The sequence below is a fragment of the Falco naumanni genome, chromosome 8 (assembly GCF_017639655.2).
Source record: "Falco naumanni isolate bFalNau1 chromosome 8, bFalNau1.pat, whole genome shotgun sequence".
In the NCBI taxonomy this organism is placed as follows: Eukaryota; Metazoa; Chordata; class Aves; order Falconiformes; family Falconidae; genus Falco; species Falco naumanni.
This window is the reverse complement of record NC_054061.1, coordinates 12972773-12992224: the sequence shown is the minus strand read 5'-3', so window position 1 is coordinate 12992224 and position 19452 is coordinate 12972773. Positions and strand designations below refer to the sequence as shown.

The 19452-nt window shown below is 39.5% G+C and overlaps 1 protein-coding gene across 2 annotated transcripts in view; it reads right to left on the bottom strand.

Moving 5' to 3' along the window:
* The window catches only part of TTC1 (tetratricopeptide repeat domain 1), a 34027-nt gene extending 14810 nt beyond the window's left edge, over positions 1–19217 (bottom strand). Inside the window, exons 1-6 of one of the 2 annotated variants that reach the window (XM_040604075.1) lie at positions 19146–19217; positions 18235–18567; positions 6518–6578; positions 4711–4823; positions 2341–2377; positions 436–584 (exon numbers count right to left, since the gene is read on the bottom strand). In XM_040604075.1, coding sequence (XP_040460009.1) covers positions 436–584; positions 2341–2377; positions 4711–4823; positions 6518–6578; positions 18235–18558 — 684 coding nt within the window. In that variant the 5' untranslated portion in view covers positions 18559–18567; positions 19146–19217. Of the gene's footprint in view, positions 1–435; positions 585–2340; positions 2378–4710; positions 4824–6517; positions 6579–18234; positions 18568–19093 lie in introns of both variants that reach the window. The other variant, XM_040604074.1, reaches the window with a different exon arrangement.
* Between the last annotated feature and the right edge of the window lie 235 nt (positions 19218–19452).

Sequence of the window (19452 nt, the reverse complement as noted above, 5' to 3'; positions counted from 1 at the left end):
ATCAGTATTGAAATGATGGCTGCTAAAATGCAGCAGTGCTCAGGTAATCTTTTCTAGCACATGCATAAATACAATTAACAGCCTCCATCAGAAAACTAGAACGAAGTGTGTGCATGTGCATGCATGCACACTATTCAAGAGCTAAACATGTAATTAGATGCTTACAGCTCAGAACACATGTTTACTTTCACTCATTTTACAAAGGTAAAAAGAGGACTATGCTTTATAGACCTGAGACTTGCCATGGCAGTTGTGGCAGTTCATGTAATCTTCCTTACGTAAAACCAGATGAGAAAACCACTACACTTTCAGACTTGAAAAAGTGGTTAGCATCACTGCATATAAAGCTGCTTGCATAAACAGTATTGAATATTTACAATAGGAAAGAAAAGACCTTGGTTTAAAGTTAGGCCAAAGTATACTAAAAAGACTTACCATGCAAGCTTCTCTGGCTTGATGAACTGATGGGTCTTTTTCTAGGACTGCCTTATAATCTTCCAGAGCTTCATCTAGTTTTTCTGTTTTTTCATATAGTTCTGCTCTCCTCAGCAAAGCTCTAATATAGTTAGGATCTAATTCCACTGCTAGAAAACAAAAACAAAGCACAGTATTTTACTTAAACATTTTTACACCCCTCAAATGAATTCTTAAGTGTGTATTAAATTCTTCATAGTTACGTTTACAATGTAGCTTAGCTTTTAAACTGTGACTCTGCTTGATTCTAAGTCGTAATTCAGAAAGGCATGCATCTGCCTGTAAAAGTCTAATACAAATAATCAAATTTCATTTAATGTCTACAATCTATCACAGATAGAAGTGATTTATAACATGGAAACATAATTTTGCAATACTGTATATGCAGAGATTCCAAGTGATGCTTCGGAAATTTTAAGGACCTGTAAGATATTTTTCAGCTTTTGTATATTTAATGCGTGTCTTAGTAGGTTACAGCTAAAGATATCTAAAATAAACGTAGCAGGGAAAATAAGCATTTCCCTGCTTATCTCACTTCAAGATGAGACAAACTTCAGGAGAACTTTTGGTGTTCTTCTCCATTTAATATCAAACATTCAAAACTGGGTGGGGAATCCACAAATGGTTATATTAGCTCTACAAGTTAGCAGAGGGGCATACTGAATGAATTTAAGCTTTCCCTCTCCTTATACCTTTGGCAGCTGTGACTGTGTTCACAGATGCAGTTAAGTTTAGCATTCAGTTTTAACAGGAAGCTGCAAATAGTAATTTCTCAAGAATTTCTTCATCCATTTTTTATCATAGGAAGAGTGAGTATGAAAGCCTGCCCATTTTATAATTACTAAACCTATAAAATGGTTCTCAGGACAATTATATCTAAGATTATCTAGCTAAATATTCTAGTTTATTTCTTCTGGAAGGACAAAGACAATGCTACAGTCAGCAAGCTGCAGGTTAGTGTGAATTGCTCTGCTGTGCTCCAAGTGTTGCATTGCAGTTTGTAAGCCAAGTCCCTGGGGAGCATCAAGCGATGGTAGGTTGAAGTCTCACTGCTGCAAAGCAGCCTGATTCCCTTTCAGCCTCCTCAAAATTATCAGAAGCATTTTTCAAAATGCATCACCACTGAAACAAGGCAAACCCCCAGAGTGACAGAAGCCAGCTAAAACTTGTTACCTTCAAGATACCTTTATCACATACAAACTCATATTTACTGTACAAGCGGTACTGGTACACAGCCATCGGATTAGTTTTCGGATTGGTAATTTGGACTTTTTTTGCCCAGCTGTTGTGGGGAATTTAACAAATACTTAAGCATGAGTGAGTGGGTGGAAGCAATAAAGCAATGCACAGCTGAAATCGTTTCACCAGCAGTTGCAGAGAGAAAACTATGCAGGACAAGAACAGGAGGGCATAAGCCCTTGTGACAAAGAAAACACTTGCACAAAAGGGACTTGATAATGCTTTTCCAAAGCTTCACAGTTCTTGGGGATTAAACCAAGGTTTGGGGGGGGAAATGGCAGGTGTAAGTAGGTTTAAAATAGTAGGTGTAAGGAAACACCTTCCATAATAAAAAGACTTTCCTGTTAAAAAGTAGTACAAAGAGCAGCCTTATTGGCACAAGAGAATAGAAAGTAAATTATTACAAACAGGAAAATTTTGATAGGCATTTTACAAAATAAATAATATAAGTAATTCTAGATTCAGGTGTATTCCATCACAGCCTTTCTTTAAATTCTTTAAAGACCCTTATGCTCAAAATTACAGCTCTGCAGTAAGGCACTAAATGGCATAATTTATGCATGAAGGATCTGGCACAAGAGCAGCACATAGAGGGGGAAAAAAAACCCAAACAAAAAAAAGTCATACCTTTGCTGCAGTCACTTAGGGCAGCTTCTGTCTTGACCTGGAACACAAAATAGTTTTGTTATGTTTAAATCATATTTCTTGGGAAACAGATTATTTACAATTGCAAGCAAAAAGGTTTGTCCAAGGAACTGGCATGTTCATGTAATGAAGGCTTTTCATACCGTTGCTTCTGATGTAAAGCTCTTTAGCAGTGATTAGCTTCCTCTCGGTGAAGGCTGCCAGTGTTCAAATTGCACGGCTGCCCCACTAATCGTCTGCACTGAACAGCCGGCAGCAAGCTACAGTCAAAAGGCTGAGTCACATCTGCAGGCCTTGGCTTAACCCAGCTATGGCTTTTCTACCTTTGTCAATTAATTAAGGGGTTGGAATAGATGGTTCCCAAGAGTCCCAGATGAATTCCTGTCAGTATGAGGTAAGACATTTGGAAAGCAGATACTACCTTTAGCAGTAATACAGGGTTCTCTACAAGGGAAAATGCATGAGACTTCCAGAAGTGGTAAGGACAAGATTTTAGTGCAGCCAGACAACTATACTTAAAAGATGAGAGTTAAGCAATCTGCTTGTAACAAAACAAGGAAAATAGCAAAAGAGATCCAATTTTCACCCAAACTAAGACTGCTTTTAAAAAAATTAATAAAATAACCAGGCTGTTCTGTGCTTGTACTGTTCATTGAAGTAGTAGTAATCTTTCTACACCCAAGGAATTATTTCCTTCTCCATAAACCAGAAGCTGTCTCAGAGAAGAATGCCTCACAAGCTTTTACTGTAGTGCAAAGCAAATAGGTGCAACAGGTATGGAAGAACAAACTTAATGGGTAAGTTACTAGTAATAAAAATCAATCTCCAAAGTAATGTATTTCTTTGGCAGGTTCCACTGATCTTTTATCATCTGGGGCTCCTTTGGAGACTACTGGGTTAGCTTCCCAGTGATATAAATACTTGACATCTGGATTACAAGGTTTTTCGGTTTACAGCTTTCATATTTCATATGAACATTGAAATAAAAATTACAGAATTTATTCCATTTTTAACTTGTCTGCTCAAACAATTCAGTATACCAACAGCAAATTAGAAAATTCTAGCCAAACAAGAATACTCTATGCTGAGTAGGAACTGGTGTTATTTATGCCTAAATATGGTTGGCTGCAAGGTACATTTCTAAGCAAAGCTGCATCTGTCCCAATACTGGAGGAAAACTGCCAGAATGTTCCCTTTGCAGGAGGATAAGCTGAAGACAGGAGTTACTGTACTATTTTTCTGTAATAATTTAATCTTAAAAACAAAGGCAAAAATAGAGAGTGGTTTCTCCTCAATTCTTAGCATCTTCTCCTCCTAAAGAATCGAAAAGTTCTGTTCAGACAGACCGTGTTCTATGCCATCCATGCTACCTAAGTATATTGCCAATTCTGGTAACAGAAGGATCCAGGGAAGACCTTACAGCGGCCTGCCAGTGCCTGAAGGGGCTACAAGGAAGCTGGAGAGGGGCTTTGTACAAGGGCCTGTAGGGACAGGACAAGGTGAGTGGCTTTAAACTGAAGGAGGGTAGATTTAGGTTAGGTATAAGGAAGAAATTCTTCACTGTGAGGGTGGTGAGGCCCTGCAGCAGGCTGCCCAGAGCAGCTGTGGATGCCCCATCCCTGGGATGCTCAGGGCCAGGCTGGACGGGGCTGGGAGCAACCTGCCCTGCTGGAAGGTGTCCCTGCCCGTGGTGGGGGGTTGGAACTGGATGATTAAGGTCCCTTCCAACCCAAACCATTCTGTCATTCTATGGTTCTATGATCTGAGCACCTGCAAAGGAATAGAAAACATGAAGAAAGCTGCAGCCACTCTATCCAGACCATCCCCTGCTATCTAGGTCTGTCCTACTATAGCAACTGTGAAGGAAGCAGACTAACTGAATTAATAAAGCCATAGTTAGGAGCTCCTGCTTATGCCTCAAAGCATTTTATCCAATTAAATGAAGACAAGTATATGACAAACAGGCTTTTAGAAAAAACACTAACTAGCTAAAATTCTAAACAATCTAATATATGGTCTGTATACATTAAACATACCTAAAGACATCTGTTCCACATAAACTTTGAATTTGATTACAATAGGGAGATTGAAAAAAAAAATAATTAGTGTTTCAAACATAATGCAGCAGAGCAACTTTCAACAGCTGTTCCAACTGCAACTTTCAGGTTTGTATTCATCCTCAGTAAAACCAAGCATAGCAGCATTTCTACCAGGAGCATGACAGACTTAGCAAGCAGCAAAACCTGCAGACAGCTTTATGCCTTTGCCTCCTTTATGTATCCTAATGACTTCATTACTGCGTTTGTCATATAATCAATACATGATGTTTCATAAAATATAAAGAATATTCACCTGTTTCATTTTTGCAGCAGCTCTGTTCGAAAATAAAATAGCCCTATCCTTCTGGAAGCAGGCTGGACAAATCTGCAGAGCCTTCGTATAAGAGTCTTCTGCCTCTCCATAGTCTGCAGGTGCAATAGCAAAAAAACCCAAAACAGAACATTTATTTCAAATGCCAGTACAATCAGTGAACCACATGGCTACGATGAATTCTTTGGAAACATTTCTCAGTATATGATGCAATATTAAACCAGAATCAGTAGCTGCTCACAAAGTACGTACCTGAGTAGCACATAGATCAAAGACAATCATTTTCAAATCAACACCCTTGTAAAAGCAGAAATATAGTTCTGAGCTTAATGTAACAAGTGCAGCATGATGTGAATATAATTCTCATCCCTGGAATTGTTTAATTCTATTTGAGTTACCAGGCTTAGTTGTAGAATCTCTTTAGATTAAGCATATTCTTGATCTGTAAGGAAGCACATCACTGCACTGATACCTGTTTAAAGCAGTTATGGAGATATTTTGTCACATCATCTTCAGTGACTGACTCAAAGGTCAGTTGCCACAAGCCCATTATCACCCGGAGGTCATCCATTATCAAGTCTGGTCTAAAGCAAGGAGCAGCGGTAAACCACATGGGATTATCAAGTTATTAATTTTCTAATAAAAGTAGAGTCAAGAGTGAAAAGGCCCTGTACTGACTCTGAACAATGTCCTGCCAGCTGACAAACACACTGTCCTCAAAACAGCGCAATTCTTCCTGTGCACATTAGCTGGTGACCATCCAGGTGCTTAAAAGGTCGTGTACTTCTGATCAGTAAGGACTATGGCAGGCTCTCTGAAAAGATCCGCTAAAGAATTTGTCAAAAAGGCTATGGATGAGGCTTCACAGGGTGATTCAGCCAACATTACAGGCTTGCTGCTTTCATGGTCCAAGCGGCTTTCTTCTGCCTGCTCTGAAGCTTGCCTGAACTCGTAAATCATTCCCCAGGAATCCTGCTCTCTTAGCACACAATAAGAGACCTCCCACAGGAAGGCCACTGTCTGGTTATCAGGGTATACTTTTGGGAAGGGGAAGTTACTTGTTTGTGTCCCTGCTGACTGAGGCAAGTACAAATCTGCATATCCTCGTTTCCTTGTGAATCCTCCAGCCACCAGAAAATTAAATGAAAGGCAGGTGTCAAAAACACTTCCTCCTTTATGTTTTTTATTTAAAGGCATTGGTACAGTTATACACGTGTATACATCTCTATATACACATATACATGTGTATCCATATACATATATGCACACCTATGTGTACTTACATCTCTGTGTATACATACATATAGATGTCTGTATATACTCATACACATACATAAATAAAATATGTAACAGATAGAGCCAGTGGATAAAAGGAAACATGCAAATATACAAAGGTATGAGAGAGCTACTGGGCCACCGAGTCCTGCATCAATTCTAAGCACACACATTAGCAAAACTCAGCCTAGTGGAACTCTTTTTTGATTAGTAAAAGAAACCTTGGCACTTGGAAGGCAGTCAATTCTGTATCACTTTCTTGGATTTAAACACTTCCCTTTCATGAGAATCCTGCTTTAGTAATACAAGGCTTTGTGATTTAAACTTAACTCTTAAGGAGGTCTGCTATTTCTTTCTGTTCTCTAAATGATGATGAAAAATGATATAGATGATACATTTGAACAATAATAGGTGTGAGATCTTCCTGTGGGTTTTCTGCAACACCACCATGATGGCTAAGTACTAATTTCAGATTCTTTAACATCCATATGATGTTAAAACATTATCAACCCACCTCCTTTCTTGAACTGCTCATTTCCTTTCTCCTTCAGCCCTGTGCTCTCCTTTCTTCTTTTCTACAAAAGAAAAGACAATGTCTCAAAGTATTTAATTGAAATGAACAAGTAGGTCAGCTGCAGTTCCAAATGAAGTATGAATGGAAATCAGAATAAAATATAACAAGAATTCTAACTAGTACCAAGATCACTTTCTGGTACACTTTATATCTATGAAACACTGTAGTATAACAACAAGGCAATTAAAGAATTCCAGTTCATGGACAACAGTATGCAGAAAGAGGATTCATAGTGAATTACATGTTTAAACTAATATGTTGGCTTTTTAACTGGCTATTTGCTTCTCCTTTCCAACTCAGTTTAATTCAACTAGAGCAGGTCAACTATGTAGAATATGTGTTAGATGTAGAGTTCAAAGGTTTTGCCTGAAATAATTCCACCTCAGAAATTGGTAATTACTTTCAGAGATGTACAAGGCATGTTGAGCTGACTGCAGTAGAAACGGGTTCATGGATAATACTGCCCTGAAAGGTTTTTTATGCAGAGAGTGACTAAACCATCAGACCCAGAGACAGGAAGATTGTTCTGTTACACAGTGAAAATTGCACATGCTGAGCAGAGTTGTGTTTTCAACCATGAATATCTTAACAGTACTCTTGGCACAAGTGAAGTCGACATGAATGCTCTTAGCCTTTGACACAGAAAGCACAGGATGTCACCAAGCCATCTCTTCAACCTATTTACAATGGAAGTCTTTCACATGCAGACATACCTCACAGAAGTAAAAACAAAGCAGTGTAAGTAAGACCGTAACATCAAGAGGCAATGCTCGTGTTCATGAATAATTTTCATGGTAGAAAAATGATCATTTGACCACTGATTTTGCGCCGAACACACATGCATACACAAATAGACATCCTTATATATGTCTATGAATTACAGATCATTGACCAATTAAAAAGCCAACACTAGGAAAAGGAGCAGTTTCCTTTCCTGCAGATTGTGTAAATCAAGGATTAATGCAATTATCAATATCGCACAGAACATCTCCTTGGAAACAGCTAAATATAGTACTCTTTGTGGAGCAGTGCACCATCTCACAGCTTTGCCAAGTAACTGACAAACAATACAAAATCAGAGGTTCTCTCCTCTTGCTTTTATTGGTTTTGGAAAGTAATTCACCTGGCTGCTGTCACCATCTTAGTAATAACAGATCATAATGCTCTGAAAACTAGGCTCAGCGGAATGGCATTCAGTTGACACACAAAATTACACAGTGAAACATCCTCTGACCCTTTCAATACATGCCTAGGATCACTACATTCTTTCCTATCGCCTGTTGTTTTTTAGAAATATGTTTTCTAAAACTCATTGCTCCTCTCATTTAAAAAAACCCAAACCATAGGTCAGACAAAACATGCACCACTGTTTAGAAACTGGCTTTCCTCCAGGGTCGACTGACAAATCTACACAAGTCCTTCCACAATGTCACTTGCACCAATATATGCAGGCCAGTTGGTGCTTTCTAAATATGAGTATACAAACAAGTTTAAGCACTTCAGACACAAGCTGCATTAAGAGCACAGATTTATTTGTGAATTACCCTGTATAGGCAGGATAGTGCACATTCAGCTGAAGGAGCATGTTAACTGCATTTGAAAGCTGCACCCAAACTTTCAAAGTGCCAGGCAGAACAGCTCCAGCAAGGTCACTGCACATCGCAGCTGGCCCTCCACAGAAAGAAATTGGTAAAACTTCTTGAATGCATATAAAGTCAAAGTCAGCACAACAGAAGTCATTTTCATACCAGTGAACAAAGCAGCCAGATTTCAGCACAGAACAGGTTTAGAGATGATGATCCTACTGGAAAACGTGAAAGATCTACACAGACAACCCTCACTGAAGAAAAGAAATGCTTGAAACACTAGCCCTATTGACTTCATTGCTCATGACCTATTTAGAACTGGCCTTTAAGTGCCATTAACAGATTCACTGTTGCATAAGGTGGAGTTACAACTCTACAATAACAAAAGCCATTTTTTTTTGGGGGGTATGAAATGAAAACTGCAGCATGGCCACAGTACTCCTGATGCAGAAACCCTACAGTCAAGGGATACCGGATGAAGAGCTTTACCTGTATTATTATTATTTTGCTTAATTTTATTAAAGTTATTACAAAGTATTATATGCTTACCCCGGTTAAATATTAAATACTAATATAAAAAGCGATTTGCTGCAAGAAGGCTTCAGGAGAACAAGCTTTATATTTTAAAAAAAAGTGTAAAAGGAACAAAAAAAAATAATAAATTCTTCAACTGTGGGATTCCTTCTCAGGTAGCCAAGAGGACTGTGACCTGGAAGCTCACCAGCACAGAATAAAGACCAGTGTGGCTGTATGGCCATGTTCACTGGGGAAACATGGGCTGCTGAATGTTCTGAGCAACCAAAGAGCTTAAGGACTCAAACCGGGAAGCTGATGACTCATACAGCTCTCCTCCTCCGAAAGCTTGTTCCTCGCTATGTCCTCTCGCCTGTGAATCAAACTGCACAAACTTGAAGGACAGAGGACTATTAGTCATCCAACTGTTACAGACGTACAAATGTCAGCGACAGTCTTGCGGTCACTTCTGACTATTTGACCAGAAAAGGTGGTGTCTAAGCACGTTTCAGAAGCCAGCAGCGTTGTTACCACCTTATATGGTTTTGCAGCTTACTCAGCTCCCTGGAAAGCAACGACGCCAACAATGCAGTCCTGCTTCCAAACCACTATTTCTCTTACAGCTTGCCCAATGTTTTCAAGACATCCCTGTATTATGGGGTTCTGGCTGTCCCTTAGATTCCAAACTACAATTTTTCACAGTATTTTTAAAAAAGCTAAAGTATAGGGTACCTCAAGCATCATTATGGATTTGTATTTGAAGTATGACCCATAAGCAATAGATAGTAGGAGACTATCCCTAAAGGTAAATTTCCCCAGCTTTTCTACAAAATGTAAAAGCATACATATTAGCACGTCACATCCTAAACATGCTGCCCTCTAAAGCACACCATGATATTTATGAAATAATGCATGAAATAATATGAATGAAATGCATGCAATAATACTTAATTTACTCCCACACACATACCTTTCTTTAACAGAAAATCTAACACAAAAGCAGTGGAAAGTCAACTATTTTGGATGAATGTACACTTAACCTGAAAGGACTGCTCCAATGGATGCTGTTAGAATCTGTCTTCTAGTCAAATTCAGGGTAAAATAAACCAAACAAAAAAACACCAGAATCTAAACTGCTGTTAGAAGACATAACCTCTTTACTCAGTGTGCTACATTTCCAGCTTCAGTGGACAATTGCAAATTGACTGGTCATCAGTTTACTGTGATCATATCAGCCCCAGAGTGAAAAAATTGTTAGTGACTTGTCCTTGGGACAAATTTTGCACAATGTCATTTCAGTGTCCCCACCCACTCATTTTTCAGAAAAAGATGTAAGTAGCTGCAGGGCAGGCTACCCTTTCCTCGGTGAGGGAAGTAGGTCAGGCTGAACTCCTAGAATGCTCTGCCTGAGGAAATGGTATCTTGAACCACTATGTTCCCTGAAGCAGCTCATATACAACATCGGGGTCAGGCACAACTTCCCCAACTTACACTCCATTACAATTTTCTGCTATTCAAAGTCTTCAAAATGTTAAGGGTTTGGTTTTTGTTTTTTTTTCAGATTTTATTAACACAAAGATGACAAATTCCAAGTGGCAGGCATTAGATTTTTATGTACGAAGCCAAAAAATTTTTTGAAGTCCAGAATAAATAATGACATTTAACTAGTAATATGATTCTTAAAGGATCTGATAAGAAATGTTTACAGATTTGGATACTGAATTACGGTTGTCCACATTCTGAAGAAATTAGGATCTTAACATAAACCTGCCCGGCAAGCTAGAGATACTGAAGATTAAGACCTGACCTGAAGCAACGAGAAAAGACAGTTTTGGCCTTCTGACAATAAAGTACACAATTAAAAAAAAAAAAAAAAAGGCCATCAAATACAGTCCTTGGACCTCAGCTGCTCTGCCAAAAAATTCAAGGTTAGAATAAGGCTTTTAATGCTTTTGGTTTTACTATTAGAGAAGAAAGGAGCCTACACATTTTCACTGTTTATTTTGTAAGTAACCAATTTAAAAGTGCTGGAAGTAAAATCCTTAAATATAGCTGGTGAGAGCTGAAGGACAAACACCCTCAGTTTGTAATGCTTCCAACTATGCTTCCTCTGGCTGTTCCTATGCATTTTATGTGATCAATTGATCTAACTTTGCTAGGGAACTGTTCTTGGCTCCAGTTTTTTCAAGAGCTGAAAATGCGCACTCTCTTCTCTGCAAGGCTATTTATACAATGTGACAATGCACATCTGCATCATCTCATATACCAGTTTGTAAGGTCACCAAGTAGCAGTCAATTTAAAATTACTGCAGTTCAAAGGGTGCACAGAAGCAAGGAATTTAAACAGATAAAGAACACATTTCTCAGCTTTAAATACCAATTCTATTTCCAAGTCATCCATTAGTAGTCAGCTGCTTCCCCCTGCAGTTTTGTGAAGCTATTGCTGTATCATGCATTCAGGTATTTGAATTTCAGTTTAAGGTTGTAGTCACTCAAAAAATTTTCTTTTTCAAATACGTCTAGAGTTGTCACTTGAAAACTGTGCCAAATCTGCCCTCTACACTCAAGAGGTAGAGTAATAAGCATCACTAGACTCTGGCCAATCTCTGCTGATTGTAACTCCATGGTAAAGACTTAGAGTCTTCCTACTGCCAAATCGCCACCTTTTTCCTGAAATCGTAAGCAGCACTTCCAGAAACAATAGGTCACATCCATACTAGACAGTCTAAAAGTTTAAGTTAACACCCCAGACTAAATATGACTATTCCTGAGTGACAATACATGCCATTCAGTTGTTCCTGTTCCAGAGGAAACAACCTCACTCAGAAAAGTGGAGCTGACAACTTGTGGTGGAGATGGGTTAAGTGATCTCCATTTGACAGTATCAACATCTACCAGAAAAATGCAAAAATGAACCTAAGACTAAAATCAGATAGCAGCACTGAAAGGTATACTTTCTCACTCTTTCTCTTAAACTGCCATCCAGCAAAAGACTTTCATGTTTGTTTAAAAATCCAAATTTTTTTAATCCATTTTAATCCAAATTTAAAAATCCAAAGTTCTTTTAATCCAAAGAACTACAAAACACAAAGGAGACTAACTCCAGATTTTATCAAGGTTCTTCTCGCCAGCACTTGGAATTAATTACTCTAGCAGATACAGGTACACTTCTCAAATGCACTTCTCCAAGCTTTAACTCAGAAAATATAACATGATGTTTTACTCTATTTTGCAATCCATAAGACAGGACAGTCTTAATCTAGCAATCCATTTTTTCCTCCAATTTGAACAAAAACAATAGCATATTTAGTACTGGTGCTCTACTGTATACAGGATTGAGATTATTAAAGTAGGTCATTTGAATAAGGGGATCACCTTTTACTTTATTTCACAAGACTGCATTGTGATGCCTTCAAAACCCAACTGTCTTACAAGTTTTATTGCTATACAAAAATTTTTAAATGCTGATGAGAACTGTTAACAAAAGGCATATTCCTTATTCATATTTGTCAGTAACTTCTGTAGTAAGTTTTACTGCTGTGCAGTCAGTTGGACTGTCTCATGTACTAATAATCTGGGGGTTTTTGGTCCAACCACATAAACCTTCCTGGAAAGAGTTCTGAGACCATCTCCAAATGATCAACACCTGAGGACTGCTCCAAAATATGACTTGCTTCACCGTATCCCATCTTCCATTTTGTACCTTAGCTCTGATTTTGTAAATACTATAGAAAAAAAAGGAGCTTTGAGAGTCAAGGTGATTACATAATGTTAGACAGATGGAACTAGGAAAACACAAAACGCTGAAATGCATGACTACACCTGAGAAACCACCTCAGAAGAAATCCCAGATTGGTTCTTCAGCCCCTGGAAAAGCAAATTCTATACAGAAGCTGTAACTTATGGAAGAACAATGGGATCAACCTGAAGCATGGAGAAGAAATGGTGAGGAGAGGAGCAGTTTAAAGGAATTTTCTTGATTAAGACAGCATCCTCTTAACACAGCCCAGAACTTCTGGAGAAAACAGAAAAAAAAACAACAAAAGAAAGAAAAAAGGAAATTTTACTGTTTAGCCCAGAACTGAAAAAATCTCAGGTATAACTCAAAAATACTATTTCTCAAAGATCAGTTTCACTTAATTCTTACAGATTTGCTAGCAAGATACTAATCCAGAATCTCCTCTACTAGAGCTGTATTCCTTGTCTGGCTGACATTTCCTAGTGTTAAAACAAAAGTTGAGCATGACCAGCCAGCTGTAGCAATAACGCACATGCAACAGCCCAAAGGAGGGAACTGCTTTTGAGGAATATTAGATAGTTATTCCAGGGTCTTCTAGCAGCTAGAAAGTAGTGTTCTGTATCCAAAATAAGAGCTTACTATGCCAGGTGCTTAAGTCTTTGCCAGATAAGGCCCAACGAACAAGACAACATCTGTCATGATGGAAGAGCATGAGGGAATCGGAATCCTGTTGCTGGATAAACTCGTAATTAATGGGTGTCCCTCCAGAAGAGGACCAGGTCAGACTGAAACAATTACCATGCAACAGCTGTTGGGTGTCTTCTGATTAATTCTGCAGACTAGACCAACGTCAAAGCCATCACTGTCAATGACAAATAACCAGAAAAATCTGTTTGTAATGCATCAAAAGCAATTTACTGCTCAGTGCCTCTTCTGAGGCAGCAATCAGTATGCTTTTGAAACAACAAAAAATTTATAAAATGAATTTCATTACAGGCTGCTTAATTCTTCAAAAGCTTAGTTACAAGTCCAGGCAAGTAAGCAGGCTCTACACTACATGTGTTTTTAAGAATAGTTCTTGCAGGTTTGTGTCTTAATATCCCTTCAAGTTCTTAACTTTGTTTTCTTGTGCAGAGAAGACTTCTTATGGTACCAGTACTGTTTCCCTGGAAGCAATTCCTGTTGCTTAAAATTAGAAATCTCGCTATATGGGACTCTCGAAATATAGCAGAGAAAATACACAACTGCTTACTCCTTCAGTTTGATCTCTGCAGCAGCTTCTCCATGGATGAGATTTAGAGCTGCTACCATGAAAGGTTACATATAGGATATGCATAAACACACAGAGCAAGAGCAAGGACTAGAATATCTTTGCATCTCCAGAATAAATTAGAGATTTTCTTTTCTACAGCCTAGTTATTGGAGAACATCACTCAGAAGAACTTATTTATTAAAGCTGCTAACACACAACAATGAGCTTAGTTTAAAAAAAAAATACATTAAGATGTAGCTGCATAAATTTGATTTGAGCAGGGCTAACATCCAGATCTCCTTATGACTTGCGTACATAGTTTATGGTGCTGCAACCACTGTTATAGGAAGTTTTTATTATTTAGGCAAGCAGTCTAATTGAAGAAAATCTATTTACCTCTGTATGCCATCACGATGCTGACATTTGATGTCTACTTTTACCAGCACCGCCCTTGATCTAAAAATAGAGCATTATTTTTCATCTGAATCATTCCCTGTAACTAGTTCACTGCACATTCACACAGAGAGGTGTTCCAGCACAATGAAGGAGGCAGCAGGGGGCTGAGAATAACTGATCAAGGACTGCCTAAGTAGCAAATGCAGCACTGCTGCTGAGTGTCTGGTCACAACCTAAACAGTCAAGTAAGTTCTGAATATTTCTGTCTCATTTTCTCCAGCTGCAAAACACAAAAATCATGTTGCCCTTATCAAAAATGACCTTTTGAGTTATTGGAAGGAGGTTTAAGATGTGTGAAAAACTGAATAAATGGATGTACAGCAACTGTTTTCAGACTGTAATTGCAGTATTTTTTTCCCAAAAGCTGCATCATTTAGCAGAGTCTTTTCATAACCAAAATATACCGAACACTTTAAAAAATAAAAATAAAATTTGTAGCCATCAATTCCAAATACTATGGGGAAAGCTGCAGTGGCAATTCAGGAATGACCCATCCCCATGGTTTTACTACACAGAGAATGTAGGGTGATGTAAGGTAAGATCATGCAAATGGGCTACTTCAACAGTTGTAACAACAGCTCTAAGCTTCTAATTCCCCTCTAATTTCTGGATTTTTCAAGGTCTACTTATAAGAGATACCAATAATATTTTGTTGAAGAAAAAAATAGCTGTATTTTAAAGACTGCTTATATAATCCACTCAGAAAGCTCTCCATGGAACATAAAGTTCACAATGTAAGTATTGCCAATCTAATAGTTATGGTGGTACCAAGAGATGCAATCCATCCATTTCATTAGGTATAACCATAAACCAAGCTGAAGGGCACAAGTGTTAAATATCACTGGAAATCAGCCTACAGAAAGATGAGAGCTGTCTCAATACTTTCTCAAGGCCATCTGTCCAGCTTTCAAGTTATTATTTTGTACTCCCACTGCACCTTTCAATGGAGTTCCAGAAAGCTGAATGCAAGTATTCAACATTCACAATTCTTTTGCTCATTTTACAGAAGGCAAAATTTGATGTGCAAAATTAAGTGATTACCTAACAATCCAACAGAAACAAGAGCAGCACGAAAACTAACACACCCAATTTCCAGGCCTGATGCTCTTTCTAGAGTTTAATTGTACTACATAATTTTGCCCCAGTTTTTAGCATTTTGTCCATGAAACTCTCAAGTTGCCTTCAAGTTACAGGCTGCTGCAGAAGCTTCATCGTGACTCATGATGACAATGCTCCTTGCTGTACAGCAATAAATACAAGTAAAAAAAAGGGAGGGTTTAGTCTGAACTGGAAAAGGCACAAGGGCAAAGGGATGCTTTTTGCATAGTGAGTAGGTCAAGCAAAGTGATTATTGCCCTCTGTTCAGCACCTGAGAGGATGCATTTGGAGAGTGCTCAATTTTATTGTTCTCCCCATTTGGAAAAAACAAACAAACAAAAAACCAAAAACCGAAGAGAGAGAGAGAAAGAGAGACATAGACTTTCCAGAGGGAGTCCTGTGGATGGTCTCCAAGATGGTCAGCGCACTGCGGGGGATCATGACCTAAACAGATAGCCTAGGAGAACTGAGTATGTTCAGCCTTAGGAAAAGGTGGCTTGGGGAAGCTTTATTGCTAGAGCAAATGGAGACGGACTCTTTCTGTAAGCATGCAGAAAAAGAAGGGCCAATGGTCACAAGCTGCAACAAAGGGAATTCTAATTGAATACAAGGAAAAAGTTTCCACCATGAGGGCAGTTAAACACTAGAACAGGGGCCCAGAGAGGCTGTGTAGTCTCCAGCCTCTCTGGGCAGGCTGATCGATTTGATCTAACTTCGAGGAGGAGGTTGGACTAGATGACCTCCAGAGGCCCTTTTGAGGCAAAGGATACACCCGATTACCTCTTGAGACTTTTTCTCCCTCTTATTATTCATCATTAGATCTTGGTTAGCATCATTATGCCGATTTTACAGATGTCAAAATTGAGACACACAGAGAGGGAGATACTCCTACAACGTCAAGCAGCAGAAAAGCGTTACATTTTATGTCATTCTACTTCAAGGAGATTATATTCCATGTTCCCCTTACCCACTAATCCTGTACTGCTTTTCCATCTCAAGGAACTTCTATATTAACATAATTACCTGTACTACAGATTTAAAACTACCTTTTTGTCTTCACTGATATATTTTGGTCAGAAATCCCACCCTACCAGCAAGGAAACTATCTGAGACACAACTTGATTAAATTTCTGTATACTGGTTTGTAACAAACAATTTAGACATTTGGTTGCCTCTGGCATCTTAGCTCTGCATATTTCTGCCCCTCATTCTCTATTTACAGAGGCTGACAGTAAGACCATGGTGTAGTCAAGTTACTGCCAAACCCCTCTTTCCAACTTTTTTGGGCAATGTAAAGCCAACATTTATTTACTTTTACTATACACACAGAGCTAGCCAACAGTTAAGAAAGCATGGTCCAGCTTTACAGAGTCAGTTGAATTGGAAAAGATCAGCTTGCCTGTACAAAAGAGTAATAAGCTCCTATAAATTCACTGAAACATTTGTAATATTTTAAGGACTTTAAAAAAAATTCATTGGATATGACCCTTCATTTTCATCAAATGCCACATTTTAGTAGAACTTGTCCATTACAATAGTAATTTCTTTTGCTCCTGGTGATTTGGGAGTTTCCAGTATAAAAACTATACAGCTATATTTTTTATATATATATAATATACAGCTATACAACACACTATCTTCCCCCTGTGAAGTAATGCTTTCATATGATGCTGTCTGCCTTCTTTTGTCAGCTACTATTCCCTACTCCACTCTCCTTGCCTCATCATAATCAGTTATGCAGTGTTACCCATGATCCAAATTGTGCAGCTGGCCTTCCAGAAAGGGCTCCATTTCCTTTATTAAAATAAGATCTAATTCATGCCTACAAGACTATAAAATAACGTTTGCTGAAGTCTTCCCTTCACATAAGTTACAACACGTCAGAATTCCATCTTCTTCCCAACTGCCAAATAATACAGTAGTACACCACTATTTCAATTTTCAGTACAACCAACTGCTTGTTTGGATAATTCAATCTGATTTTAAGAGTCTGGATCAGTTCTTTGAAACATGACCTGTTCAAGCTATGTAACTTGTCAAAAAATAGTGTTTGGTGAAAAAAAATAAATTGCAATAGCTGATTTTGGGACACATTTAATAGCTTTACTCTCCCACCATTTACAAGCTACAATTGAAAAAAAATCAGGGAAAAAAAAAAAAAGCCTAAATCAGTAGCAAGACTTCCACCATTTGCTATGAGAACACAATTACCAACAGAAATTCACCACATTACTCAAGTGAACAGAGTCTAATCCTGGAAGTGATTTAACAAGTTTTCTCAAAGTTAGAAAAAAATAAAGTTATACTTTTTTCCCCTAACTACTTGATGACCATAATATCTTAGAACCTTGAAAACTAACTGCAGTCAAATGACACCACTGCTTAAGGGTCAAAAAAAACCTGCTTCACACAGACTTACAGGGCAGTAAACACCATTACAGAGGCTGTTGGACTTCCCCTGTGACCTATTTTGTTACTCCGCACAACATTATCCAGTTTATTACCCAAACATTTTGTCCACTGTAACCACACTGAAAGGAAAAAAAGAATCACACATTTAATATGTTCTGTTTGATTAAAGCTTAAGTAATCTATAGGGTTACTTTCAAATTTAATCCTAATTAGTTGTATTACATAAACTAACCTTTCAGATAACGAGAACTATCCTGAAACCTGCTCTGAGCTTTGGAAAAGCACTTTGCAGCTAATCAGGTGAAACAATGAATGCACACAAACTAAGTAACATGAGACAGGGAGATTTTTGTTTCTTATAATCTCACTAAGTCGCAGTAACCTTATACACTGGTGAAGTAGGCAAAAATCTGCAACAGAATGCTATGATTCAGAACAGCAAGGAAAGCTAACAAAAATACGTTACTTAAAAGCAGAAGAACAGTAAAACTAGACACATAAGAGAGTTTTAAAGGTCCATTTTCATGCCAGTCACAGACCATTCAGAAACACGACACTGAAAATGTATCTTTGTATATTCAACATAGATACTTTGCATTACCTGTTTTTCTTCCTCTGGCATATCTTTTTCTAGTTCTAGTAAGTATTCTTCATCTAGTTCTGTCTGCTTCCTTGCACTATTCTCATCATTCTGTAAATTCCCTTCATCGTCCAGCACAGGTTCTTTTGCCTCAAAGGAGTCATGACAGTCATGGAAACACTCATCTGCAGCGGTGGAATCTTTGGCTGAACATGGTGTACACTCCCTTTCAATGTTTTTAGGATTCTGTGCACCTTTGGGACCAGTCTCTGAAGACTTCTGATCAGAAAGCTTTAAGTGATCAAGTAATTCTTCAGGTGGACTTTCATCTTTAAACTCTTCCATGATGGACTCCTTGGAGAGGTTAGGTTTTTAGAAACAAGAGAAAAAAACCCTTCAATAAGCACAATATAAATGCCTTGTCAGAAAAGAAATCTCTCAAGTACTCCTGACATCACATGAGGGAAACTATTACTCCCCAGGGGAGGGAGCCATTTATACACGCTTCTTCTATGCACTATACAGCAACATGGGGCCAGTATGCTGTTCCCATAAACAAGTAAATTCACGAGCCCCGATTCCCTGGCCCGCCACGGCACAGCACTATGCTACCGCGGTTTTGCTTTTGCAATAGGACTGAAGTCACGCACACAGGCCTCAGCACCCCCTCGCCCAGCCCGGCCCCCTGTGGCCTGCGTGCAGCAAGCCCCTCACCGCCGCCCCAGGCCCCGCCTGCACCGCGCTCCCCTGCAGCCCCATCACAACCCCCCGGAGCCAGGCCCCCAGTAGCCGTTCCCGGCTCTGTCATCTCAGCCCTATCCCGCTCCCTGAGACAAGTGGCCGGGCTGCAGCCAACGCCCCCGGGACACCGCCGCCTTCCCCCGGGGCCGGCCCGGGCCCACCCCAACGCCCGCCCGGCCGCGGGCAGAGACCTGCGCCTTCCCTTCCACCGCCGCTCGCCGGCCGCTCCTGACCCTTCACCCCGCAGGGCGCTTCCTGCCGGCGCCGGCCAATAGGAGGAGGCCGCGCGCAGGCTGCTGGGAGCTGTAGTCCTGCGGGGGCGCGCGACGGGCGCGGGAGGCTGGCGGCTACCCCTCAGGCGGGGGAGCCGGGCTGGGGGTGGGGAGCCGTGCTGAGGGGGAATCCGGGCTGGGGGGAGCCGTGCTGAGGGGGAATCCGGGCTGGGGGAGGAATCCGGGCTGGCGGGGGGGGGCGGGGAGCCGTGCTGAGGAGGGAGCC